This window comes from Fusarium oxysporum, chromosome VII, assembly GCF_013085055.1.
Source record: "Fusarium oxysporum Fo47 chromosome VII, complete sequence".
NCBI classification, from domain to species: domain Eukaryota; kingdom Fungi; phylum Ascomycota; class Sordariomycetes; order Hypocreales; family Nectriaceae; genus Fusarium; species Fusarium oxysporum.
In genome coordinates, this window is record NC_072846.1 from 3,703,278 (window position 1) to 3,730,681 (window position 27,404).

General features: G+C 49.9%; 4 protein-coding genes across 4 annotated transcripts; 3 read left to right on the forward strand and 1 right to left on the reverse strand.

Annotated features, from left to right (window-relative positions):
* Nucleotides 1–320: 320 nt before the first annotated feature.
* Nucleotides 321–4,874, forward strand: FOBCDRAFT_296396 (ABC-2 type transporter-domain-containing protein; the record flags this gene model as incomplete). The annotated part of the gene is made up of 3 exons (XM_059611888.1): nt 321–2,251; nt 2,283–4,059; nt 4,110–4,874. Exons 1-3 carry the CDS (start codon nt 369–371, stop codon nt 4,872–4,874), a joined length of 4,425 nt encoding a protein of 1,474 aa, XP_059465487.1. The 5' UTR covers nt 321–368.
* A 7,623-nt stretch (nt 4,875–12,497) lies between these two features.
* FOBCDRAFT_262806 (uncharacterized protein) lies at nt 12,498–13,386 on the reverse strand (the record flags this gene model as incomplete). Its single annotated transcript, XM_059611314.1, has 3 exons — nt 12,498–13,143; nt 13,196–13,214; nt 13,263–13,386. The coding sequence occupies 3 exons, from the start codon at nt 13,384–13,386 to the stop codon at nt 12,498–12,500; spliced, it is 789 nt and encodes a 262-aa protein (XP_059467667.1).
* A 9,880-nt stretch (nt 13,387–23,266) lies between these two features.
* FOBCDRAFT_228354 (uncharacterized protein) lies at nt 23,267–23,940 on the forward strand. Its single transcript, XM_059609771.1, has one exon. It carries the CDS (start codon nt 23,299–23,301, stop codon nt 23,722–23,724), a length of 426 nt encoding a protein of 141 aa, XP_059463681.1. The 5' UTR covers nt 23,267–23,298; the 3' UTR covers nt 23,725–23,940.
* Nucleotides 23,941–24,317: 377 nt separating this feature from the next.
* Nucleotides 24,318–26,545, forward strand: FOBCDRAFT_321538 (uncharacterized protein; the record flags this gene model as incomplete). The annotated part of the gene is made up of 2 exons (XM_059612070.1): nt 24,318–25,931; nt 26,255–26,545. The coding sequence occupies 2 exons, from the start codon at nt 24,318–24,320 to the stop codon at nt 26,543–26,545; spliced, it is 1,905 nt and encodes a 634-aa protein (XP_059465488.1).
* Nucleotides 26,546–27,404: the final 859 nt, after the last annotated feature.

A 27,404-nucleotide genomic window follows, 5' to 3' on the forward strand; every position in this document is an offset into this window, starting at 1 on the left:
GTGTATTGATAAACCGGATCCACACCCCTTTCGGTGCAATCCCCGTCCAAAGTGGTATTAAGACCCTTCGACGACCTTTGGTCTCATGATACTACCACCTTTCATTCTATACTGTACTATCAGTACAACTTTATCTTTATTATATCCGTCTTTTCCTTTATATACATCTTTAATAATCCCCTAATACTCAAACCATAAACTGTATGTGAAACTCGTCTCGTCCCTTACTCATTCACACACACGAGTTAACACAAGGTGAACAGATATAAGCTTACATGGCTAGGCCTTTTCGTCTCACTGGTATGGCTGCATCTCACACCCCTGGTGAGGCACGCTCAGAACATAGCAGCCACGACACCATCGTCGACATGGACATTACACCGAACGAGAAACCCCCGACTCCCAAGGGAGACACCAAGGGGGAGGATAAGACAAGCTCGAGCGATGAGGCGTCCCAAAGCGAGGAGATGGTCCGCCGACACTCCATCGTGCGCGATCTCGCTCGTCAATACACCAACACATCGGCTCACTTCCAAGGCATTCAGGCAGATCTCTTCAATGCAGCCGATCCCGATTCTCCCTTCAACCCTCAAAGCGAAAAGTTCAACGCTAGAGCTTGGGCCAAGTCTGTGTCCAAGTTTATGGGCGACAATGGCTCTGGCTTTCGACAGAGCGGTATTTGCTTTGAGAACATGAACGTCTTTGGCTACGGTGCTGAGACAGACTACCAAAAGGATGTTGGTAACATCTGGCTGAGTATTCCAGGCATGGTGCGAGAAGTCTTTCAACCCACCGCAGGTAAGCGAAGGATCGATATTCTTCGTGGCTTTGACGGTGTTGTCAATGCCGGAGAAATGCTCGTTGTTCTCGGCCCCCCTGGCTCAGGATGTTCTACATTCCTCAAGTCATTATCCGGCGAGACCAACGGTATCTACATAGACGACAAGACATACTTCAACTACAACGGTATCACCTCCGAGGAGATGCACAAGTATCACAAGGGTGAAACCATCTACACCGCTGAAGTCGATGTTCACTTCCCTATGCTTTCGGTCGGCGACACACTCACCTTTGCCGCGCGCGCTCGATGCCCTCAGAACTTGCCCAAGAATATCAACCACAACCAGTACAGCGACCACATGCGAGATGTTGTCATGGCCATGTACGGCATCAGCCACACCGTCAACACGCAGGTTGGTGATAATTACATCCGAGGTGTATCAGGAGGAGAACGAAAGCGCGTAACCATCGCCGAAGCAACACTCTCAAACGCACCCTTCCAGTGCTGGGATAACTCAACCCGAGGTTTAGATTCCGCCAACGCGGTCGAGTTCTGCAAAACCCTCCGTTTACAATCCGAGCTGTTCGGTCAGACATGCGCTGTCTCTATCTATCAAGCTCCCCAGTCAGCGTACGATCTGTTTGACAAGGCCCTCGTTATTTACGAAGGACGCCAGATCTTCTTCGGACGCGCCGACGAGGCGAAGCAGTACTTTATCAATCTCGGCTTCAAGTGTCCCGATCGTCAAACCACGCCCGACTTCCTTACTTCCATGACTGCACCAGCCGAGCGCGTCGTGCGTCCTGGCTTCGAGGGCAAGGTCCCGCGCACACCCGATGAGTTCGCCGCGTGCTGGAAGGAATCCCGCGAGTATCAGCTCGTCCGCTCCGAGATCGACACCTACAAGAATCTCTATCCGCTCAACGGTCCCGCCGCCGAGGCGTTCCGCGAGAACAAAAAGTCCGCCCAGGCAAAGGGCCAGCGTCCCAAGTCCCCCTTCACCCTGTCGTACATGCAGCAAGTCCAACTCTGCCTCTGGCGAGGCTGGAAGCGTCTCGTCGGTTCACCGGGTGTTACAATCTTTGCGCTTATAGCAAATACGTGCACAGCATTTATCGCTTCTTCTCTCTTCTACAACATGCAGCCCACAACGGATGACTTCTTCAAACGCGGTGCTGTTCTCTTCCTCGCCGTCTTGTCCAACGCCTTCTCATCTGCTCTCGAGATTCTGACTCAGTATGCTCAACGTCCTATTGTTGAGAAACATGCGCGCTACGCTTTTTACCATGCTTCTGCCGAGGCCTTTGCTTCTGTTCTGGTTGATATGCCGTACAAGATCAGTAATAGTATTATATTCAACCTCATTCTTTACTTCATGACGAATCTTAACAGGGAGGCGGGTGCATTCTTTTTCTACCTCCTTGTTTCATTCATCATGGTCCTCGCCATGTCTGGTATTTTCCGATCTATGTAAGTTTTCCACCCTATTACAATAGTGCAGCATCACTAACATGCATCTCAGTGCTTCACTCTCTCGCACCCTCTCACAGGCCATGGTTCCCGCTTCGCTCCTGATTCTTGCCCTCGTCATTTTCGCCGGCTTCGTCATTCCAACCGACTACATGCTCGGATGGTGTCGATGGATCAATTATCTCGATCCAGTCGCTTACGCCTTCGAGTCCCTCATGGTCAACGAGTTCTCCGGCCGCAACTTCACCTGCACGGCCTTCGTCCCTAGCAACTCTGTCGCCGGATACGAGAATGCAGGCGGCTTGAACCGAGCTTGTACAACTGTTGGCAGTGTTCCTGGCAGCTCTATAGTTAGCGGCGATGCTTTCCTCAACGTAAAGTACAAGTACTTCCACGCTCACAAGTGGCGCAATGTCGGTATCATCATCGCCATGACCATCTTCAACCACATTGTCTACATCACCGCTACCGAGTACATCTCTGCCAAGAAGTCAAAGGGTGAAGTCCTCGTCTTCCGTCGCAGCCACATGCCCACTTCCACCAAGTCCAAGGCTGACCCCGAGTCTGCTGTCGCTGGCCCTGTTCCCACCGCTGAGAAGTACAACAACGAGAACGCCAACATTCAGCGCTCCACTAGCGTCTTCCACTGGAACAATGTGTGCTACGACATCAAGATCAAGGGCCAACCACGACGTATTCTCGACAATGTTGACGGATGGGTCAAACCAGGAACTCTCACAGCTCTCATGGGTGTATCAGGTGCCGGAAAGACCACTTTGCTCGACTGTCTCGCCGATCGAATCTCAATGGGCGTCATCACCGGTGAAATGCTCGTCGATGGCAAGATCCGTGACTCATCATTCCAGCGAAAAACAGGATACGTGCAGCAGCAAGATCTTCACCTCGAGACCAGCACCGTCCGTGAAGCCTTGACTTTCTCTGCTCTTCTTCGCCAGCCTGCCTCCACACCGCGCTCCGAGAAGATCGCCTACGTTGATGAAGTCATCAAGCTGTTGGACATGCAAGAGTATGCCGACGCAGTCGTTGGTGTCCTCGGCGAGGGTCTCAACGTTGAACAGCGCAAGCGTCTTACCATTGGTGTTGAGCTCGCCGCCAAGCCTCCCCTGCTTCTCTTCGTCGACGAACCTACTTCCGGTCTTGACTCACAGACGTCCTGGGCTATTCTCGATCTTCTCGAGAAGCTCTCCAAGGCAGGCCAGTCTATCTTGTGTACCATCCATCAACCGTCCGCAATGCTCTTCCAGCGCTTTGACCGTCTTCTCTTCCTCGCAAAGGGCGGACGCACCATCTACTTTGGCGACATTGGCGAGAACTCGGAGACCTTGACCAACTACTTTGTCAAGAACGGCTCTGATCCTTGCCCCAAGGGTGAAAACCCTGCTGAGTGGATGCTGGAGGTCATCGGCGCGGCGCCTGGTTCACATACTGAGATTGATTGGCATCAAGTTTGGCGTCAGGGTCCCGAGTATCAGGGTGTTCAGACTGAGCTTCAGCGTCTCAAGGCTGAGGGTGAGGCCCGCAACGAGCCCCACGATAGCAACTCTGAGGATTACCGCGAGTTTGCTGCGCCTTTCTGGGAGCAGCTTCGTGTTGCTGGTTATCGAGTCTTCCAACAGTACTGGCGCACTCCCTCTTACATCTACTCCAAGGCTGCTCTCGTCATCCAACTCGGTCTCTTCATTGGTCTCGTCTTCCTTAACGCTCCGTTGTCCATTCAGGGCCTGCAGAACCAAATGTTTGCTATCTTTCAGGTCCTCACAGTCTTCGGTCAACTCGTTCAAGGACAGGTAAGTCTTGGTTCAACCCCGCAACCTTCAACACACACTAACTAGTTCAGATGCCTCACTTTGTTACCCAACGCTCCCTCTACGAAGTCCGCGAACGCCCCTCCAAGGCATACAGCTGGAAGGTATTCATGCTCTCTCAGATCGTTGCTGAGATCCCATGGAACTCTCTCATGTCCGTCATCTTGTTTGTCCTCATCTACTATCCCGTTGGATTCCAGAAGAACGCCGAATTCGCTGGCCAGACTGCCGAGCGAGGTGGTCTCATGTGGCTTCTCTTCTGGCAATTCCTCATCTTCACATGTACATTCGCCAACATGTGTATCTCTATCGTCGATACCGCCGAAGCCGGAGGTAACATTGCCAATGTTCTCTTCATGATGTGCCTGCTCTTCTGTGGTGTCTTAGCGTCACCTTCCAACATGCCCGGCTTCTGGATCTTTATGTATCGAGTGTCTCCGTTCACGTATCTGGTGTCTGCCATCTTGTCGACCGGTCTCGCCAACACACACGTCACTTGCGCGGCCAATGAGTACACCAAGCTCCAACCTCCCAGCGGCGAGGCCTGCCAACAGTATCTCGGGACGTACATTGACAAGATGGGTGGCTACCTCCTCGACCCCAACGCCACTTCGGAATGTAACTTCTGCCCCATCAAGGATACCAACGTTTTCCTCACGTCCCTCAGTTCCAGCTACGACCACCGATGGAGGGACTTTGGTATTGGAATGGTGTACATTGTCTTCAACATCTTTGGAGCCTTATTCCTTTACTGGCTTGTTCGCATGCCCAAGAACAAGAACAAGGCCAAGAAGTAAATCACCACCAATGGTAATACACCACGCACAACTTGTGCTTTGGCTCTTTTTTATTTGTATTTTTGGTACAAGAATTTTGTTTCAGAGAATTACTATAGACTGGTTTGGGTTTTTTACTTTTAATTAGAATTGCAATCATGGACTGTCAGATTTAGACTTGTAGGAATCTCAATAGCACATTGTCAATACATTACGCTCTCTACCCGCCACTCGTGCCTCATCAGTGGTTATTAGATTACCATGTGGGACACTGCTACTGTGAATAATCGTTCTGCTCTATTTCTGACTCATAGGTAACATCTCTTTGTCATTCACTTCAGATGGGTCCTCCCTTGTCCCGTTATTTCCTTCGCTCCCGGCATTTCCTATGTTGCCGATGTTACCGATATAACCACCAAACGCTGAACGTTTGAGATTTCGCAAATGGGTCATTTCTAGCCTATACCGCGGCAAGTAACGCCGATGACGCCTACTCTTCTATTCTTAATTGTCGTGCACCCCTAATTGTCGCCTACCCCTGTTTATTTCTCACATGTTTGTTATTTCCCGTCTATTCCCATATGACCATACTATGGTGACTTATGTTTTCTCATTTCGATCAACAGTCTGCGGGCGCATTACTTACGCGTGTAAACACGCGTAAACGCGTACTTCAGCTTTTTTACATCGTCTACTCTCTTTGCTGTAATTTCAATTCGAGGTTTCCTCCAACGATTTTTAAAAGCTCGTGCCTAGTCCTACAGTAATTTACCCCACTTTACAGGGGGTAGAATTGATTTTTGACCAGGGGTAGACTTGAATGTTGAAAAATGGACTAGCGTTGGGGTAAGCTCGATTTTGACAGGGGGGTTGACTTGGATTTCTGATTGGTGCTTGGGTACACGTTCAGGCAAGTCAACGCTTTAGCAGCGCGTCAAGTTCTGATTCTGGCTTGCCAGCCTTTATCGCGACAAATGTGACAACCAGCCCGCAATCACTATTGATTTTGTTCACAGATGATTCGTCAGACCATGGCATTCAACCCTACTCAAGAATTATCGGCAGAAACGCATTGCGTTTCCTGTTTTTGACCAATCATCGTCTAGCATTTTTGCCCCATATTTCCCCGATGGAAACGCACTGCGTTTCTTGTACCGCAGTCATGAAATTAGAAAACCTAAAACACCAAACGCGTTGCGTTTCCGTCGGCTGACCCTACTGTACCAATTACCACTGGTAATGGCACCCAATACCATTTTTTCTGGCCCGTGCACCATTCTTTTGATCTCAGGTTCTGGGTCCGAATACAAAAATTACTTGGCCTGTGCGTCTTCCCTCGCTTACAGCGTATGGCTTAGTGCACTAATCCTCTTTTGCTGCAAATAAGTAGGAAGCGGCTTGATCGGCTCAATTTTAAAATGGAAGAGAACATACTGCATGATGACCTTATGTACAAGGAGATGATCACATTCAACCCGGCCTAGATGCCTGCTGTTTCTCAAAAAAAAAAAAAAAAACAGACAGACAGAAGCTAAAAATGGCCTCACTATAGATCATCTCGCTCAGATTTGTAGCATTGCTCCAGTGCCATTTAGCCCGTTCCGAAAGCATGACTCTGCCGCGTAGTGGGCGTTAGGGCCGCTGAAGGGATGGATTACAAAAGGTATTCCTTCTGCGAGGAAAGAGACAACAGCCTTAGCCTATGGCCGTTTTCGGTTTTGATGCAGACTCTGTCAAAAACCCTAAAACGGCTTGCTTGACCGGCTGCAGCCATAAAAGCCCTTCAGCCCGGACTGACTGTAAAGGGCTTGATAGCGGGCAGCTAACCATGCAGTGATGGAAGCACGAGGTCTTCGGGCGTTTAGTGGCACTTGTGGCAGACTGACAAGTGCAGGCGAGCAACTCAAAGCGCTCGGCGAGTCGCTTAGTGGTGTGAGAAGACAATTGTGGCATGGCGGTGAGACGACCCGTATGGGAAATCATTGACTGTCGTCTGTTTCCTCAATTGTGAGGTGACACGCTTTACTCCGCAAACCATGTTAGCATCAAGTTGTTGTTAGGGTTAAGATCGGCCGACTCCGCGAAGATAGCTAAGGCCTGACGAAGGAACCTGTATTATGAATTCGCGCTCAAAGAAAAATGCCTCCTGCTGCATTGCAGATATTGGCTGTAATGGAGCTTCTTGTCTTGCCTTATTATGAATACCGATGAGTTGCTTCATGTATGGTGGCGGGGGTGTGCCATTTTCTCTCACAACGTATCCAAAGTTTCCTCAGCCCATTGCTGCCTGATATTAAACCTGCGGCCACAGTAAAAGCACTTTGCCAGCCGATTTGCACTTTGCCACCGTCCAACTGAGGTGGCTAGCTGTAAGGTTGCAGGACTTGTTCCCGACTGTCGAATGTTTAAAGGAGGCTCGAGCGTTGGTCTGACTGGTCTGAATTCCGGCACTCTGATACATGCTGTCTGTGCAGATTTTCGTCCGAAGTTTGACTCTGCATTATCGTCTCCATTTATAACCTCAAAGATGTCGACATACAATAGGTGATATTCTCTAAGGAAGTTTAAGCGCTCCTCCGCGGGCGTGATATTTAGGCCATAAGGGTTCAAGCATATGGTGTAATCAAACTCGAAAAAATTATGCAACGTAGTAAGATTGTAAGGGATCCTGAAACGAAATGGATTATAGCGATGTAATATTTCCTGATCATTCTTTATCCGTGAGTAAAATGAAAGACTTTCGGGTCCTATATGTTCCTTAGGATATGGAGATTTGCTGCTTTTCGGTTCTCTCCGTGGATAGTTGGCTTCAATGAGGGAGCGGGCCGCAGCGATGTATTTTGGATCAACGACTTCTGAAAGATCCCAATCCTGATGAGCTTGGGGTGCGCGCACGATGCAAGAAGCTCGTTTGTGCGTCGGAGACGTGTTCTGAAGCTGCTTTCTGGTTGTGCTTGATATCTGCGTTTGATGAGATCGTGGTAAGTAGGCTGACGCGGTGGTGCCGTTCGCCTCGCAAGAGGATGAGCGTCGTCAAGTGATTTGAGTCGCGACGCGAATCTCCATCGCCGCGCTTCTAGAAGCTGATCGACTGGTGGTATCCCACTCTCTCGGTGCAGGACGGTGATGAGTGTCGTCTTCCAGACGGGCAGTATAGCTCTCATGGATTGGTTCAAGGCCTTGTTCATTCTTTGCATGAGATGCTGATTGCTCGATGGTGTGTCTCTGGTAGGCTGGCTCCATCGCAGCCTGGTGGTGCCTGGGTACCACGCTTCAGACCCATGAAGTAGCACCGGCTCGACACATGCTCTGACGGCGCTCCGTACAACGCTGGGAAGAGGGCCGTGTATGGTGTTGGCCAGTCCTCGTAAGTGGTAGACGACGGCTTGCGCCTTGGCCGCCCATGTTTCAACATGTATGCGGAACGATAGCCTGCTGTCAAGCCAGATACCGAGCCAGCACAGAGCCGGCTCGGGGTGTTTCTCGACATCGTCGTGGCGTACTGCCGGGGCAGTCCTGAGTTTACTGCGGGAGAAGTGCATGACTTCCGTCTTCTTTGGGTCGAATGAAACGCCATTTGCCGCACCCCAGCGCACCATCTCGTCGATGGAGGTGGAAGCCGCAGCAGTGGTCTCATCTACCGAGTCACCTATGGATAGGATGGCCGTGTCGTCTGCATAGCCAAAACGACCCTGGGGATTGCCCAGCCGATAGATTGGTTCAGTGTAGAGCAGAAAGAGGATGGGCGACACCGGTGAACCTTGGGGTAGGCCGCATTGAAGAGGTGCAAAGGGGGTGATAGTGTCTTGATATCTTACGCGGGCTAGTCGATCCTTCATGAAGGACTCGGCCCACCTAGCCAGATGGTCGGGCCAGCCTTGCTCACGGAGGCGCAAGACCAGTCTGTTGCGCATGACGGTGTCGAAAGCGCCTTGGATGTCCATCGTGACCAAGGTGGCCACCTTCTTGCGCGCAAACGCTTCCTCGATATCATGAACCAGGGCGGTCACTAGGTCTGTTGCGGACCTTTTGGGGAGAGCGCCGGCCTGTTGTAGATGATGGACGCCATAGTGAACAGCTGCCCACGCAAAACGGCGAGCGATCAATCTTTCCAGCCCCTTGCCGAGACAAGAGAGTAGGGAGACCGGTCGCCAAGCCCGGGGCGACGTGAGATCACGTCGTCTAGGTTTGGCGATCATGACCACTTCTGCCTCCTTGAACGGTTTCGGGGGATGACCTATGGAGAGGCATCTTTCGAACAGGCGGCGGACGTGCGTCCCGATAATATGCCAGACGGCTTTGAGGAGGTCGACCGTCATATTATCTGATCCGGGCGATGTATTGCCTGTGTGGAGGGTCGCGTACTGCGCCTCGCCCAGAGAGATCCCGAGTGAGAATGGAATCGACGTAGGAGGACGAACTGGGGTCCAAGGGTCCTCAATATCGTCGTCTGAAGTTCGGCATTCTAGTGTAGCCCGTCGAAGTGCGTTCGCCTTGTCCATCTGTGTTTCGTATACGATGTGGTCGACTTGTAAAGGCGGCGGTTGGAAAGGCCCTGGGGATCTCAGCCACCGGACAGCTTTGTAAACGGCACCACTGCTGGAGAAGCTATCGAGGAGATTTCGCCAGTACTGTCTTTTCGCCCGACGGACCACACGATGAAGATCCCTCTTGGCCATCTGGACATCTTGGTTGAAGCCGCGGGGATAGATTCTCCTGATCGCCCGGAAAGCGGCCGCTGCGCCAGCGCACTCCTCGGTCCACCAAGGAGCAGAAAGTGCGCTCTTCCGTGTGGGCCGGCCAGCCGCCTTTGCTGCCGATGTCAGTAGACTCACGAGTGCAGAAGCGAGCTCGTCCAGCTCCGCTGGTGTCGAGTCCGCCTGAGGGACTTCTGAGCCTCCGAACTCCACGATCTCAACGAATCGTTTGAGCTCATCCTCTGTTGTCACGCGTACCTTGCCCGGTTGGATCGAACCTGGTCTGACGTCGGGGAGAGACAGACTGAATGTGAAGTGGTCAGAGCTAGTTGCAAGATGGTCCTCGACAGTAGCTTTAACAAGAGGCATGTTTGTAAAAGCAAGGTCAATAGTGTTGCCGTGCGGGTTTGTCGGGACATCTAGTGTGTTGAGGAGGTGAAGGTCATTGTCTGATGCCCAGCTTGCAATCTCTTGGCCGCGGTTCGTAGCTTGGCCTGTCTGCCAATTACGATGCCTGGCATTGAAATCACCCGCGACCAGGCAGCAGTTCGTGACAGGGCATCGGAGTAGTATGTTCAGGGCGTCACACTCATTTAAGCTGGCCAGATGGGGGGCTAAGCAGTTGACACACTGCTCCGGTGCAGCACAGTTGTCCATGATGTGGCCAGTCTTACCACAGCGCTGGCAGACTGGCCTTCTATAGCAGTTGCGGGCGAAGTGGTAACCCCAGCATGTTTCACACTGTCTAAGGCGGTCGGACTTATCAAGAAGTCTGGCCATACGACTACCGAAAAGGGACCAGTATCCCTTTGTGGGCTTCAGAAAGGACACAAATAAGGTCTTGGTCAGGGGGTTGTTAGAAACTTGTCGCGTAGGACGCACACTAACAGGCTTGAGCCCGGTCTGGATTTCTATCTCGTGGCTGACAATACTGTCAATGTCCACTTCTCTGCCATGGTGGTCGGTCAGCCTTGTGGGAAAGTCTGAAACTATGTAGGTGTACCATTCCTTGTTAGTTTCCACGGTCGTAGCTCCCAGTGCAGCCGCCCATTCGGCCTGCTTGTCTACTAGAAAGTCGCGCGTTTCAGGATCGGCGGTCAGGACGGCCCATCCAGATCTGACTTGAAACATTTGGCGGACCTTGTCTGAGACGGCGCCGAGTTTCTCCTGGATAAGGGTCCGGATTGCATTAACTACTTAGAGCTCTAGCCGGAGCTCCGTCCTCGAGGCGGATGAAGACACGGAGATCTTCTCGGAGTGGGGCGGTGGTCGTAGGTCGTCCGTGGCGACGGGGTGGATCATTTTGGCGGGGTTGTTGTTGTTGTTGGGTCTGCCGGCCACGGGCAGCAGGCGGCGAGGCGGCGGCAACGCTACTGTACGTCGGCTTGGATGCGGTTCCGTCGCTAGAAAGCTGTCGTTTCCAAGAGTCAAGGAAGCTGTCGTCGAATTGTTGAGCAAAACGTCGCTGCGGTCCTGTGGTGAATTGCTGGGCAGCCTCTTCAAACTTGGCGCAGAAGGCTTGGAAGACCATCAGCTTGGCGTTGTACTCTTCCACTTGCTCACGCGCGAGCTCGTTGGCTGATTCGATGATATAGACTGGCTGGTGTTCAAAGATCAATGGAGGGTTGGCACGCTCAGCTCCTTCCATAACTGTAGCAAAAGTGGCTGCGTTGAGTGGTGAGGACGGTGTCTGAGCCGTCCGCTCGGGTCCAGGTGAAACACCAATGGGGCTGTTCACGACTGCGGGGCTGTTTTGTAGGAGGGTTGCACGGGCTCCTCGGTTCAGATTAGCGGGAGTGTGGATCCCCAGATCGAAGGGGTCCGGGGCAGCGGGCGGGTTCGTCGAAGACGAAGCCATCGCCGCGGCTTCCGGCTGCGCAAAGCGCAGATTGTATGGTTTGTTGTGCACCTGTTAAGGATTTAGGTGTAGACGGGGCCACTTTCTTAACACTTGTATGCCAAGAAAGTGTGATGACAAAGGAAGGTTGCGCTAAAGGGGGGGGGGTAAATATTTAAATACCGGTACCTGTGCTGATGACCACAACGTCAACCTCGTCGGGAAGCGCAGATGCGCGACATTCATCTTCAAAGTCTATGTGATAGTCTTGAGTCCAATAGCTCTGACCTTTGGGATAGTCAGATGGGCATGGCGCCGCCTTCTGAGCGTCGATGTCGTCGAGTACTGGTCTCTATTCAGCCAGCTCGTCATACTGTCGGGAGTAGGGAAAACAACTGAACACTGATTTATTGGTAAGCAGAGGTAATTGGGAGATTTGACAATGTATGCTGCTGGCATGGAAACTGTTATCTATATACGCCCGAGGTAACTGTTGCGTGCAACACAGGCACCACACAAGACAGACAGCAATGTCGTGTTAAGCGCGTTTGGACACAGCCCATAGGAGGTGGGACCACGCAAACGATAAAAACCGCCGACGGTGACTTTTTTTGCTTTGCTCTCCACTAACGTACGAATAACGTTATCTTGTTTCACTTTATCGTAATTCGGATACCCCGTAAACCTCGCATTCCGTTTCAAATGCGGAGCCGTCAAGGGAACCGCATTTTCTCGGGCCCCGAAGCGCGGGGTCCGAGGGGCGCCGCTCTCCGGAGCGCAATGTCAGCCAACACTAACTAACAGGCGGCTTCCTGCAGGGTATTACGATAGCGCTGGGCTACGGTAGACCAATCGGTAATTGCGTCAAGTGAAGTCCATAACTCGCTGGCAGGTTTGGTGCATTTCTTCCAATAGAGTATTGCTCCTTGTCTAGCGCAGCTCTGAACTTGGTCATGCGTCGACGCAGGCTGACCATTGAAGTCTGTCTAGTAGGCAATGATAAAAGGAGAACAACAGCTAAGCTAAATTTAAGTTGTAGAATAAAACAATTAATTCTAACCAATGCTCTATCCACGTATTTACCAGCAACTGGCTCTTCAAACCAATTCTCTAGTGTTGATCTTTATCGTCCGCATGCTTATACTCAGACCCTCCAAACATCCAGAATACGGTTTCCTCTAGACCCTGATAAATCTCCCGCTCCAAATCAACCTTATTTTCTCCGTCACTCGGACTCAACTCCCCATCATCTCGACTAGAGTGCGAGTTCAATTCCTTATAATTCCCAGTCTTCCCTCCGTCAATTATACTTGCCTGGCGCAATATCCTGTCCAGATAGCCAGTACTGTAACCGTGAGCTGCATAGCTATCCCTCTTTTGCCGCAATGCCCCTTTAACCTTGGTAAACGCTTGTAATGACTCCTTGCGAACCATGGAATCTGCACTTTCCATCCGTAACTGATGAATGGCCATTGACTGGACTAGCAAGACTATCAATGTGCTAGATGGGAGATCTTGGCTCTCAAGGCGGTTCATCTCACTAAACATCTCAACAAGATGGTCATGCAAAGAATCCATGTTTCCGTCGATATCTGTTCGAGTGCGAAGGAACGAGTTCTCTGCCCTAGTATTGCTTGCTGTGCTTGTGACGAACTGAGAGGTTGATGGTCTATCTTCTACATGGCCATCTCGTGAGCTGGCTTGCAGCACGTCATCCTGTGAATCTGGACTACAGGATGCTGTGATGGGAAAGAAACTGAAATCGGTAAGCCCATCTGTTTCATTCTTTTCAAATCTGGAATACTAACCTCCGCGTCGTCTGTTGTGCTACAATACACTCAATACAATCATACCTGCAGTTTGCACAAGGCGCACCATCAGCAACGTCGCACCGAACCTTGCGATGCCTGCATCTAAGGCACGCTATTTTTGATCGTTTTGTTCGCTTCTTTGACGAACGAACAGATGCCGAGTTTAATGAGCTGCCTTTAGATGACATTTCTAGTCAATAACTGTATCGAATTGAAATAAATCTCAATCCAACCGTTGGGAATTGGAAATTTATGTAAGGGAATTGTTGGTGAATAAAACGTAGACTAACCCAAAAGGTCGGTATGGGTGTCTCCGAAACAAAAACGGACGAGTCCGAGTACCACAGTTGCAATATATATATTCTATGGGTGAAATAGGTATGGATACCAAGAAGAATATGCCGAGGCTTAAAGTGGAGCAGCCCCCACTAGTGAGGGGCCCTAATGCTGCAAGTCTCCGACGTTTGGAAACATTAAATTGGGGCCATGATCTGTTAGATTGGCGGCTGGGAATGGGCTCCACTTCCCTTACTGCAATATTATTCTTGTATCCAAAAGAGGGGTTTCACCCCTCTTTGACAGACTGATCAAAGAATCAAGTCGACGATCAATAACATCACAACATTCTGCTCCACACTTGGATACACTCACCCCATCGTATTCGTGCGTATCTAACAATTAAGAGTCTCATCCGCTTACGAGCCATCTGCGCGATACCGACGATACGCGATGTCGAACGATAACCCCTCATCAAAGAAGGTGCTGTTGCAGACCTTCGAAGATTGGGGACGATGGGATGAAGAATTCCAGACGAAAGCCATAAGTCTCCACCTATGGGAGTTCATCGATCCGGAGAGTGATGAAACCCTCATGGAAAGGCCTGAAAGACCAGACATTGGGGCATATCATCGGAGGATCCCTCCCCGTACTACGGATCCGGACTTCCTCCAACCAGCAGGGATCCAGACCCGCCGAAGTGGACAATCGAGCCAAACGGTTAGCCAGCCGTCCACCGCGGAACCGGTGGTCTCGCTACCGGAGACGACCGACCCACATAATCATGCTCGAAATATATCCGAACTTACGGCCGAAGACAAAGCATCGTTCACGTTTGAATGGCGGATCTATGAGCAGGATCACCGAGAATACAAGGAACAAGAAACCAATTGTGAAAAGTTGAAGACCTGGGTCACTGAGACAGTAGACTACGGCCTACGCCAAAGCTCATGTCGAGCGATGTGGGACCTGCGAACTTGGTACACCAACCTCAAGACGAGTGTAGGCGCTACGGAGAGGGAACAACAAGCAGCCGCGCGAAGAAAGTACCAGGCAGCTACAACACCACTCGCTAAGATTCCAAAGGACTTTACTGGATGGATTACTACTTGGGAAATGGCAACCAACCATGCCTTGGTCATGAAGACGGGGGGCGTGGAAGACCCAAATACCTGGTTCGAAGACTTAACAAAGGCTGTGCAACCAATTCTCGGTAGCTGGGTTGCTATCTATGCTGGCATATACAAGGATAAACTTGAAGACAAGTCGTTGTCGATCGGAGAGGTGGCAAAGGACCTCCGAAAGGAGGCTGAACGACGAAGCATCCTCCACGTCAACCAGAAGGGATCCAAAATCACAAGAGGGGTCTTTGGACCTACGTTTGCCGAAGAGCAGCAACCACCGGAACCGACGGATATACAGAAACCGACAAAAGAACAGAATACACTACCTCAGGGGCAAGACAAACTTGGAAAACGTAAGGCAGAGCATTCACCTTCATCAAGACGAAAGCGAGTTGTGACATCCAGGGATACCGAAGCTACATGCAGGGTCTGTGATGGCAATCATGTACTCGCCCAATGCTACTATGTCTTTCCAAAGACAGCGCCAGAGTATTTCAAGGAGCGGAAGATAATCCGCGAAGCCGTCGAGCATCGTCTCAGAAGTGATACATCTCTGAAGGAAGAGATAAATCGTCTAAAGAAAGTCGGTCATATCGAAGAGACTGAGTGACTAGGAAGGGCTGTTGGAGAATATACCTCGAGCTTCGTAGTTGCCTCCATTAAGTCGGCATTCTCCATCAGCCACTACCCACTTAAGAACTCAGCTCTGCTGGATTCTGCTGCGACCATTCACATTTTCAACAACTGCGACCGATTTGACAAATACCGTCCTGCTGGACCTGAAGACTACGTATTCGCGGGCAAGCAGCGAGTACCCATCCAAGGGTATGGTAACGTGGACCTCCACGCCCAGGGCCCAGAGGGATCGAAGACGATTCGATTATGCGACGTGGCGTTCTGCGAGGGATTCCCTTGCAATTTAGTTTCGCTACGACAACTACACAAGAGAGGATACTGGTGGGATAACAAACCGCCGTCGAACTGCATTCGAACACTAAACGGAATCGTGGTGTGCAATGTGGTCATCCGACATGAACAATTCGTCATTGAAGATATAGCAATGGGAGAGACCGCTTTTGTCACCCAGAGACATAAATTTAACTCTTGGACGGGAAGAAGGCCCGCAAAAGCAGACGGACGAAGATGGCACCTGCGCCTGGGCCATCCAGGGCCTCGGGCTCTCGAGCATCTCGTCAATTCATCTCAAGGTGCGAAGATCAAGGGAATACCAACAGTTGAATGCGATGACTGTGCGGTTTCCAAGATACGACGACAAATCCACCGTCAGCCTCGAGAAGTAGGGCACAAACCTGGAGAACGGTTAGCTATCGACTTCCATGACATTACTCCTGACCCAGAGGGCAAGAGTAGCGTGATGTTGATCACAGATCGATGGTCCGGTTTCATTTGGGATTATTACTTGTGCAGCAGAGGAACAGGAGAGATCATCGCTGCAATCAGAGACCTTTTCGGTTTTCTCCATCATCAACATGGAATTCAGCCCAAAGTGGTGGAGTGCGACAACGAAATTGTCGGCAAGAATCAGTTCGATGCAGAACATAGCATGATCTTCACGTTTCTCCGCTCGCTTTATCTGACAATCGAGAACACTGCCGCGTACACCCCAGCTCAGAACGGGAACGCAGAAGTCTCAGGACATATAATCAAGGCAAAGGCTAGAGCAATGAGGGCGGGAGCACGACTACCTGCCAGCCTTTGGGTAGAGATTTACCGATGCGCTGTGTACCTCTACAACCGAACACCCAAGTACATTTACGATTGGCGTACACCATACGGTCGGTTCCATACATATCTCGCTCAACGAGACGGGATCCCTGTGGAAGATCGTAAACCTCAGCAGTCACACCTTCGAGTGTATGGATGTAAAGCATTTGCGATGACAAGAGATGCAATGAAAGGTGCAAAGAAAAAGCAAAGACTCAATCCGAGGGCTTGGATAGGATTCTTGGTCGGCTACCAATCCACAAATATCTACAGAATCTGGAACCCTCAAACCGGAAGAGTCATCTCAACAAGAGACGTCATTTTCAACGAAGATGAGCGATTTAATGGAAATATTGACCAACTGAAAGACGACTTATTACACATGGAAAAAGAAGAGCTCATTGAATTACTCGATCAAGTCGAGGAGCCTGAGATGGATCGTAACACGATGGCAGAAGAAGACCCGAGCGGTGCCTATATACCCCAAGGTAATTGGGAGGGCCTTCGTGGAGAAGACGAGGATGTTGAAGCCCAGCACACCTGGGAAGACCCCGCACTCCATGAAGTGGTAGAAGACACGGGAGCTGAACAGTCAGAGGTTGAGCCTGATCAGCCAACTGGAACTGACGAAGGCTTTGGAATATCCAGGGACGCGGAAGTCAGCGACGGACTACCAGAAGGCGGCACGGAAGACCAGGCGACAGCCGGCACCGATGACCAAGCCAAGAATTCTGACGCCTTCGTTCGGCCGTACCCGACCCCTGTGTCTCTTCCACCCATGGCACTTTTGACCATAGTGAACCGAGAAGTCTCAGGTGATTCGCAGGAAGAGTATCTCAAGCTCTGGGATACCCATGAACCTATTGAGGTGTGGAAGGCTGCCTTTGTTGCTGGGCGCCTGGCCACGCCACTTGGGATCTTTGAGGAAAAGGTGATTGACAAAGCAAAGTTTCAACGACTACTCAGAAACCCAAGGGTTCTGCATAGAAGAGATATGCCACCCTTACCACGAAGTCATTCAGACTTGATCAATCATCCAATGGGAACTCTATTTGAGGAAGCAGAAACAGCGCATCTTAGGAGCCATGAAGAGATGGAATCATGGACTGAAATTCCTCGAGACGACCCTCAAACAAAGGGAAATCAAATTCTTGACTGCATGTGGGTCTACGTGTACAAGTTTGACAAACACGGTCGCTTCCAGAAGTGCAAGGCGCGTCTGGTAGTGAGGGGCGACCAACAAGCCAAGTCAATTCACGAAGAGACCTATGCGGCAACACTTGCTGGACGATCCTTCAGGACGTTGATGGCCATCGCTGCACGCTTTGACTTGGAATTGATCCAGTACGACGCGGTCAACGCGTTTGTGAACGCTAAGCTAGACAGGACTGTTTTCATGCGCATGCCACAGGGCTATCGGAAACCAGGAATGATCCTGATGCTCCGGAAAGCGCTTTACGGGCTAAGGGAGTCGCCACTACTATGGCAAAGAGACCTCACAGCTACCCTACAAGAACTTGGATTCAAGACCGTTCCACATGAACCCTGCTGTATGACCAAAGGAGCAATAATCATCTTCTTCTATGTTGATGATATCGTTCTGGCGTACAAGAAGGAGAGAAAGAACGAGATCCAAAGTATCATAAACAAATTACAGAACAAATACAAACTCAGTGGAGGAAAACCATTGCAATGGTTCCTCGGGATTGAAATCATCAGAGACAGAGAGAAGAAACTCCTCTGGCTATCACAATCCGATTATCTTGACAAGATTGCTAACCTTGTTGACCGGACAGATTATCGACATGAAACCCCGATGAAACGAGAAGAGCTACTAGCGTACAACGAGCGAGCTAGCCTACCATCTATCAGACGCTACCAAAGAAAGGTCGGATCGGTTCTATACGCAGCAGTCATCACACGTCCGGATGTTGCATTTGCAACGGCCAGACTTGCCAGATTCAACGCAAACCCCGGACCTCACCATCACGCAGCGGCAGACCAGGCACTGCTCTATCTTAGAAGCACGAAAGCATTGGCACTGCAATTCGGTGGAGATGATACATTCAACGTAGCCAGCGATGCTTCGTTTGCCGACAACACAATGGATCGCAAGAGCTCTCAAGCATATGTTATGAAGCTATTTGGCGGTACCATTGGATGGAGAGCCAACAAGCAAGGCACCGTGACTACCTCGACCACAGAGGCGGAGCTCCTTTCACTTGCCCAAGCTGCAAAGGAAGCAATGTTCATTTCAAGACTGATCAAAGAATTGGGGATCAAATTGGATGACGAACGGATACGAATCCAGTGTGACAATCAGCAGACCATAAGACTGGTGAACAAGGATATTGGAAAGCTCCAAACCAAACTCAGACACGTCGACATTCACAACCACTGGTTGAGGCAGGAAGCACAAAGGAAAAGAATTCAAGTGGAATATCGACAGACAACGGACATGATCGCAGATGGACTCACGAAGGCTATGAATCATGGACAACTTCAAAAATTCGTCAAACAGATTGGCCTGACTGACATCACGGAGCATCTGATGAACAGACGCCTCCAGAATCTCGGAGAGGACGAAATTTCAGAAAGACTAGCTAGACTGGAACTTCATGTGTGAGCAGTTTCAGCCAGTAGGCCTCAACTGGGGGGGTGTGTTAGATTGGCGGCTGGGAATGGGCTCCACTTCCCTTACTGCAATATTATTCTTGTATCCAAAAGAGGGGTTTCACCCCTCTTTGACAGACTGATCAAAGAATCAAGTCGACGATCAATAACATCACAACATTCTGCTCCACACTTGGATACACTCACCCCATCGTATTCGTGCGTATCTAACATGATCTAATCGATCTGTACGGTGCACTCAATCCGTCGGTGCCCAAAAAAGTGACTTACTAGTCACGTGACTAGTCGCATCAGTTGCACCGCTTGTATCGCTGTCCGGATGGTTGCGCGCCCGGATATTGACACAAAGATCCGTCAGAAATTGGTGCCATTTAGGAGGAATTTTTAACTTACATAAGGCAAGCTTGACTCTTTAGGGCTTAGCGCGACAAAGATACATCAACAAACGCCCCGCAAAAACGACCGGTACTTCGACCCCGTGGAATACCCTGAAAAGGCAGGCCCGCAAGCCAAATTAGAAGTCTTGAGCTAACCTAATTATGTGTATCTTTACTTTCTACTAGATCAAAGTAGGGAAAAAGGAAAAAAAGAAAGAAAAAAAAGGAAATAAGTAAAGCAATATATCTTTAAAAGAAAATAATTTTAATATTGTAGAATTTTTTAATATTGTAGGAGTAACTAATGCTGCTAATACCAGAAGTAGGTCGCCATTCCAGGGCCATGTCGGTGGACAACTGTATCAGTGTTAATTTATCTTACTGCAGCTATACACCCTCGCTCTGCCAGAGTTCCTCAATGGCATCCTCAGCATCATACCCATACGCCCAAATCTGAGTAACCGGGTCGCTCCACTGATTTGTGCTCTCAACAAACGGCCGCCCTACTCAAGAATTATCAGCAGAAACGCATTGCGTTTCCTGTTTTTGGCCAATCACCGTCTAGTATCTTCGCCCCATATTTCTCCTGATGGAAACGCACTGCGTTTCTCGTACCGCACTACCCGTTGGCTCGAGCCGGGGGGGGGCCAACTAAGGAAGCTTAGTTGGCCACAAAAAGGTGGGACAGTCACAAAACGGTGGGACACCCGTTGGGCCCGATTTTTGGTGTGTTTTGCGGCATTTTCAATGTATCTTCATTCTGAAGGCGTCAAAAGAGGTAAAATTGCTGAATAAATTGAAATGAAGCTTCCTGTGATGATATATCTGCTATTGACTGTAACTGTAAGAGGGAAATAGCTGCAGCGGCGGCAAGCTTGCCTGCCGATTGATGATGCCTTCTCTAGTAAATTGGGTGCTTTCCTGTCCTTCCTGAGGCCTGTGACTGGCTCCTATAGCAGATCTTTCTTCTTCAATGAGGGAAATTAGGGCATTGCGAAATTGGGCTTGGTGTTGAGCCGGGTATGGTGTTGAGGGCACCGTTGGAAGGGGGGACTCGTAGTCAGGCAGGCAAGGCGGCGATGAGGGCATCGCGACTTCCTCTTCTTCCGATAAATCGATGAGGCTATCTTCTTCGTTAAAATCGGCATCAGCCGGCGGTTGCGTAAGTTGAAAATCGACAGAGTCATCGCTGTTGAGAAGGCCGGATAAATCTGCTGCTGAGAGAGGCTTTGCTGCGAGGCCCGCGTTGCGAATAGCCTCACGAGCTTCCGGGGCAAGCTGGGTATTGATCATAAAGCAATCTTCCTTCTTCTTCAGTTGTGAGGATATCTCCGCTCGTGATGCATCGAGAGAAGCGTATTCTATATCTCTTTTGGTGTGTTCAAGCTACTGTTTAAAGCGCATCTTCTTTTTAATGCCATCGACGATAACCTCCTTCTTTTGCTGCCACTCAGCTTTTATCTCTTCTATCTGCCGGATTGCAAAAGATCGTATATTCCGAAGCTGAGATCTCTGCTCAGCCTTTGCTCCTACTTCAATAAATTCAGCCTGTTGTTCACGAAGCTCTTCCAAGCTTATATTATGAAAATAATCTCCTACCGGTTTTCCTCGCTTTCCACGCTTTCTCTGATGATATCTCTTCTTAATACGCTCCTGACGATCGGCAACGTGCCTTTTCACGATATCTTCAAGCATAATAGCTTCGCTAACAATCTTCTATACAGCTTCAAGTCCCCGGCGCATTGGGGAGCTCAGAATATCGTGATAGCGGTTGCTGATATCCCTTGCTGTATTAGAGGCCAAAGGGAAGCGATTTTCCGCCGGTAAAAGCGAAGATAACGCCGGATCGATAGCCTTATGAGTCTTCAACTTCTTCTTCAGCAGATAACTAACCGCCGGCACCTCGGTTGGCGGGAAAATGCCTGACTTTTCGAAGCTGGCGATAATGTGGGCAGCTGTGAAGCCTTCTTCAAAGATCTCCTGATATTATGAGAATTAGTATGTGAAAAGAGGGATCTTTTGGAGAAGATATAAGCTGCTAACACATACCTTGAAGGAGCCTGCAAAGTCACGGCGGTTGAACGTCAGATTTCCCTTCCGCAAAGCTTCTCGCAGCCTTTTTTGGTGTGCATTCTTTAACCACTGAAAAACGCCTAGGTCCATCGGTTGAAGTATATGTGTTGAATGAGGAAGAAGGAAAGCAACGAGGATATTGAATTTTATACAATATTCTCTGAAGGCGAAGGAGCCGTGACCGGAGAAGCCGTCGATTATAAGCAACCGCTACACAAGCTCTTCTTCCTCCTTTCCTTCCGTGCCCGGAGGCGTATCATATGGAGTAATAGGGTTAAATTCGCTTTTTAGGTGCTCGTTATACCCAAACCACTGCTCAAAATCCAGCTGACGATGTTATACAGTAGCAGATTTCTCCCAAGACCACCGGTTAAAGTGCTTTGCCCACTCGAGCGTTATCTCGGCGTTAGAAAAAGCTGTTTCCGACTGTGTAAAGCGCATATTAGGATCACCATCGATATCTGACTACTCGATCGTTGGAAAAGCTTTGAAGATAAGCCAAGGAGGAGTAGTTGCTCCTGCGGCGTTGCCTGTACCAATTACCGTATAAGTCTCCCTATCTTCCGGCGAGAATACCTCTGTTAGAGTCTTCTTCTTGGTATGTATGACGAGGCATTGCATGCGCTCTCGCAGTATTCCGACTCTAATTCCGGCTCGATCAGCATTCCAACACTCTGAGGCGCCGATCCTGTATCTGGTGATAACTTCAGAAAGTCGTTTAAACCACTTCTTCGTCTCCTCCACGCCGGCTTCTTCATACTCATAGCGAGCGGCTTCTTTCGACTTCAAAATCGATGTATCAAGCTCGGGATAATCGTCACGGAAGCGACTGTACTACATCTTTAAGACCGGCTGCGCAACAGCATCACGGCGGCTTCTTATTGTATTTGCTGCATCTTCAATCTCGCCTTTAGAGGCCGGAAGACCGGACTTCTGCATCCAAATGATGAAGCATATGATAGCTTCTTCTTCGCCATCCGAAAGGAGTCGCGGCCGGCCCTTATTTGGCTCAGGAACCAGGCTAAAATCCGCTGTTTTGGCTTCTTCAAGCTTCTTGACGATACGCGCAATAGACGACTTGTGGGAGCCCTTGTACTGCCGCTTAGCATCGCGTATTAAAAGAGGCTTCCTTATTACATTAGAAGCATCACGAGAGAGGCCTTTTTGGAGTCGTTGGCGTGAAGAAACCACCGCTTGAGCTGCTCTGATATTTGCATTTAAAGGCATAATGCACTTGGACAAGAGTACTCCTTTTTTGGCTAACTGGCGTCTAGATTTGGGTCGATTTCATATATAAAATCGAGGAAATTCGCGATAGCCGGCGGAGCGGGGTTGTCCCACCGTTTTGTGACTGTCCCGCCTTTTTGTGGCCAACTAAGCTTGCTTAGTTGGCCCCCCCCCCGGCTCGAGCCAACGGGTAATGAAATCAGAAAACCTAAAACACGAAACGCGTCGCGTTTCCGTCGGCTGACCCTTGTCGAGTTCAACAACTTGACTACCCCAGACCTAAACAACAACATTCATTGCCATCGTCTGCTGAAACTCACGTGTTTATTATCTTCGTATAATGTCTACTCCATATCCGCCATTCCATCCTGTCTATTATACTTATATATTCTTAGTCATAACGGCCCGCTTCTCTGTTCATGAACAATGTAGCCATCCCACTCTACCCCCAGCAAAGCTGCAGAAGCTCGAGGGGCTCAACCTTTATGACAACCTGCCGGAAGCAGCTATTATATATACCATATGCGGTTTTGCTCTAAGTCCAAAACGTGCATCGGAGCATCCGGGTAAGAAGCACGGCATTGCCAGGTCTGCCCGGCATGGTTTCAAGCCCCTCCTATCCTCGTTGAACTCCCAGATCCAAACGCCTTAGCCCTCAGATCTGATGGATCACAACCTCACCCGTACCTTACGGTACAGGAGGGCTCTTCTTGTAAGCACTGCGGCCTCCGCTCCACTAGCGACAAGGTTCTGGCGGATCATCTCAGGGGCTGAACGCCGCGACAAACTACAGCTCTCAGCCGGCAAGCAAAGCCGGCAGCACTGGCTACTATATCATATCCAGCAAGATGTTCTATTCCAGAGCTGGACAGTGAACAATATTCGGTCATGGCTTGTCAGCGCTGATGACCACTTCAGCGGCAGGTCTGTGCCCAGCAATGTCCTTCTGCAGGCCAGTCCTGATCCCATCAAGCTTTTTGCCCAAAAGCTATTTGCCGAGGAGCATGCCCACCTAGACAATCAGCAAAATGGCGATCAAAGGCTGCGTGGCGGCGAGACACCAATCTCTTTGTTGAGACAGTGTTGCTAAAGTGGTCCGATCTGCTGGTGGCTAGGATGCGGATACTATGTAAGAAGTTGTGCTCCTCTCAGAAACATGTAACTTGGAACTAATAACAACACAATGGACCTATTCGTTTTATCACTCTTCTGCCTTACAGACTAACTGGATACGGCGCAAAGGCTGTGAAACGATATTTAGAGATGCGCACCGCGATGTCCTAGTTCGTCTTACGCAGTTGGCTCACTGCATGGCTGACCGGCCCTACTCTTCTATTCTTAACTGTCGTGTATCCCAAACAGTCGCCTACTGTAAGCAGTCGTGGTGGTAATTCGACGAAATACAACAAATTTGGACCGTGCACGTTGCTGGGTCATCCGTGCACGCGTTATGTCTATGTATTTCGTTAAATTACAGTAAATACAGGTCCGTGCACGCATAACATCTCTAACAATTCCCGTTGGACCTATTCTCATATAATGCCACCATTGTCGCAAATATCACAACAGCATTCAGGCAGCAAGATCTCAGGGCACTCCTTAGATACTATAAATTAAAGCACATCACGCAGATCCCTCACGCAACCGATTGTATCGCTAAGCTCTACTCCACAACAACGGTCAATGTCTATTCGTCGTGACCGACCAGATGATCTAACCTGGGAGGTTAAAGAGTTTAAAAGAGAGCAGCAAGAGATGATCGCATGTTTCAGACGTATGCAGGAAGAGGGTACAGATATAGTCAATCACGAATCTCGTCAGCAAGAGCAGCCCGGCCCTGACAAACAAAGGAATCATCATCTGCCCTCCAAGAGGCGGTCAGACTATCAACGGCAGGGTCTGGGGGTCATATCCCCACCTCCAAAGCGAAAGCGAACTCTCCCTCCCAGCTTCTGGGGCCAGAACATCCCAGACCAGCCTCCCGATAATGATATTCGGAAACACTGGCCACTGTTTGGGCACCCTGGTAGTATTACCACTATCAGCGCGATCAATAAGCGACAGGCCATACTTGATCACCTTGACGATCAGGCAACCTTCAAAAAGGGAGATGAGGATTATAAAGTACACATGAAGCTACGGTGCAAGGTGGGCATCGAGCTTGAAAAATGGGCTAGTGTTGGCTGTCAGCTTTGTTACGTTCTCGACGACACCGGCTTAGATCACAATCTCGAAAACTGCACCGCTGCAGGTTCCAAGGCAGCGCAGATAATCCTGAGCTGGCTAGGAACGTTGCATCTTGAACGGTACGCAGGGAACGTAAATCATTGCAGCCTCTGCACCGAGACCGGCCAGATATGCGAAGATATAGCTATAATGATTCGCAGGTGTCATGCCAATACCAAGGAAGAGAAGAATCATTGGACAGAGAAGTACATGTCGGCAACGGGTCCAGATGGATTCTGCGAGAACAAGCTAGCTATACGAAGGACCATTGCCGCCCTTTGTACAGTTGACGACCAGATTCTCGGCAAAGCATTGACCAGATTCGTATCACAGACATATAACACAGATCTCACATTAGAAAGTCAAGCGATCAAGTGGTTCGAAGAAAAGGTTCCTCTCGAAGAGACCTGGATACCGCAACTCCTTGTAGCCTTTGACCTGCTTGTACGAGCATTTGAGTTCCTTTCCTGCGGTGCGGTGGGGGCAGGTAGAGACAACGGTACTTACGACTCCGGCCCTAGTGGACTCTCTGAAGCCCCTACCCTTCATATGTCTTGGGGCGATAGCGAAGAGGTTAGCGAGTGGAAGGTCGTGATGGATTGGTGGATGGGCAAATGCAGCTTTTGTGCAGGACGAGGAGTGCAAGGGCCACAAATCGAGCATACCCTACGCCAGTGCCCACATGGTGGGAAGCAGGTTCTCAGCTCAGAGTTAGCAGAGGGAATCTACGAAGAAGGCTTCAGGGCTCGTGGAGGCTGCCGGAGATGTGCTCTGCCTCGGGAAGTCTGTGAGGCATGGGAACAGGACACATCCGGGGAGTGGTATTTTCATCCAAGAGTTCGTTGCCAGTACGGAAGCCAAGCTTACGATACTGCCATTGGCTTCTTCTGCAAAAACTCTCGTTACCGTATAATGCTTATGGAGAGTATATCAGAGGAGGGTTTGAATGATCTTGATGAAGAGTCGGTGGCTATGTGGTTAGGAAAGAAGATAACCGTAACAGGTGTAGAGGCCTCTGAAATCATGAGGCAGTTGAGATGGTGGTCACAAATGGTTTGGAAAAGTGCAAGGGTAAATAATATAGGAAACTAGCCAGATATAAGTCCGATAGGAGTAAGGACAGAGTAAATAGTAGAATTTAAAGCTATATACAATTAAGCCAATAACTAGCACCATTTAAATCCCATGCTTAAGGGCATTAAAGACTACTACGGCACACTTGAACTAGCTGACCCGAAGATAACAGTCAGGCAATTGAACAGCTTACTATCTCACACGGATACAGCTGTAATGCATGCCGATATCTTACTATTGCAAGAGATAATATTGTCCGCCACTGGAGAGAGGCAGAGCATGGAGCAGCAGAGGAGTAATGGGCTAATGTACAGTTACAGAGCTGTATGGGAGGCCCTTATGCGCGCTACTGTATTGTTCGAGACGACAGCGATAGCAACGGCCCGTCCGACACGGCTAATGAAGCTGATGCTAGACATCAGAGCGCTATGGATGAGTTCATTGCTGCAGGTGAGGTTCGATTGAAGGAAGCAGACGCCGCACGACTACGGAAGGGGGACTTGGAAGAAGATATCGACCGTGATTCGCCGTGGGTCAAGAGGCTAGGCCGAGTACGGCACTTTGGCTCCCGGGACTTGATCAGTATTCACGACGCTGCCCAGTGGCTATAGGCGAGGGCAGCAACGGGTAGGTTGGCTGGGAAGTAAGGAGACGAGGAAGCAACCCTATCTTCTATTCCTAATTGTCGCGTACCCCTGTTCGCTTCTTAACTGCATGTCTATATCCGGGTTATCCCCCGGTTTCGAGCGGGAAATGCTGACGATCTACCGAGGGAAGAGCGGGTCAATGAGCAATTCAAGGCTTAGTTCGTGTTTACGTTCCAGCAAGGGTAGTTCTGCTCCAGCTTGAGATTTATATCGCCCAATTGACTTTTATGATTGAAATGATTCTGTAACCAATTTAAACCAGACTTCACAGCTCACAGCTTGAGCATGACAGGTATAGCCACCACGACAAGCTAATGAGGCGGTGGCAGTATAAAGGTCACGTGAATTCGACAAGTCCTTTAACGCAGCCTGATCCCAGCCTCCATGCCCTCGCCATGAAAAACTTCAACAACAGCGAGAACGAAATTTTTGAAAACAACAGCTATTTACAGCGCCGCAACACCGCTCCGAAAGGTGAATTGGATAGCCCAGTGTCGGTCGCATTGCCCAGTGCGACTCAGGCATCATGGCGACCCCGTGGCCCCAGGACGAAATCTGGCCCACTGATTACCGAGAGCACGCCACAAATTTGAGCAAATATCTCCAAAAGGCACTGTCAGCCATCGACAACGGCGATGGTCTACCCGTTGCATCCCGAGGAGTTCGAGTTGCCCTCATTGGGGCTCTCACCCTCATCGTCAAAATGCAGAGCACGCCCGATCTTGGTCACGTCTATGAAGCAGTGAAAATCGGCCAAGTCGAAACAAAAGCCGCAGCCGAAAGCCTAGCGCATCACGTCAACAGCCTCAAAAATGAGCTCAAC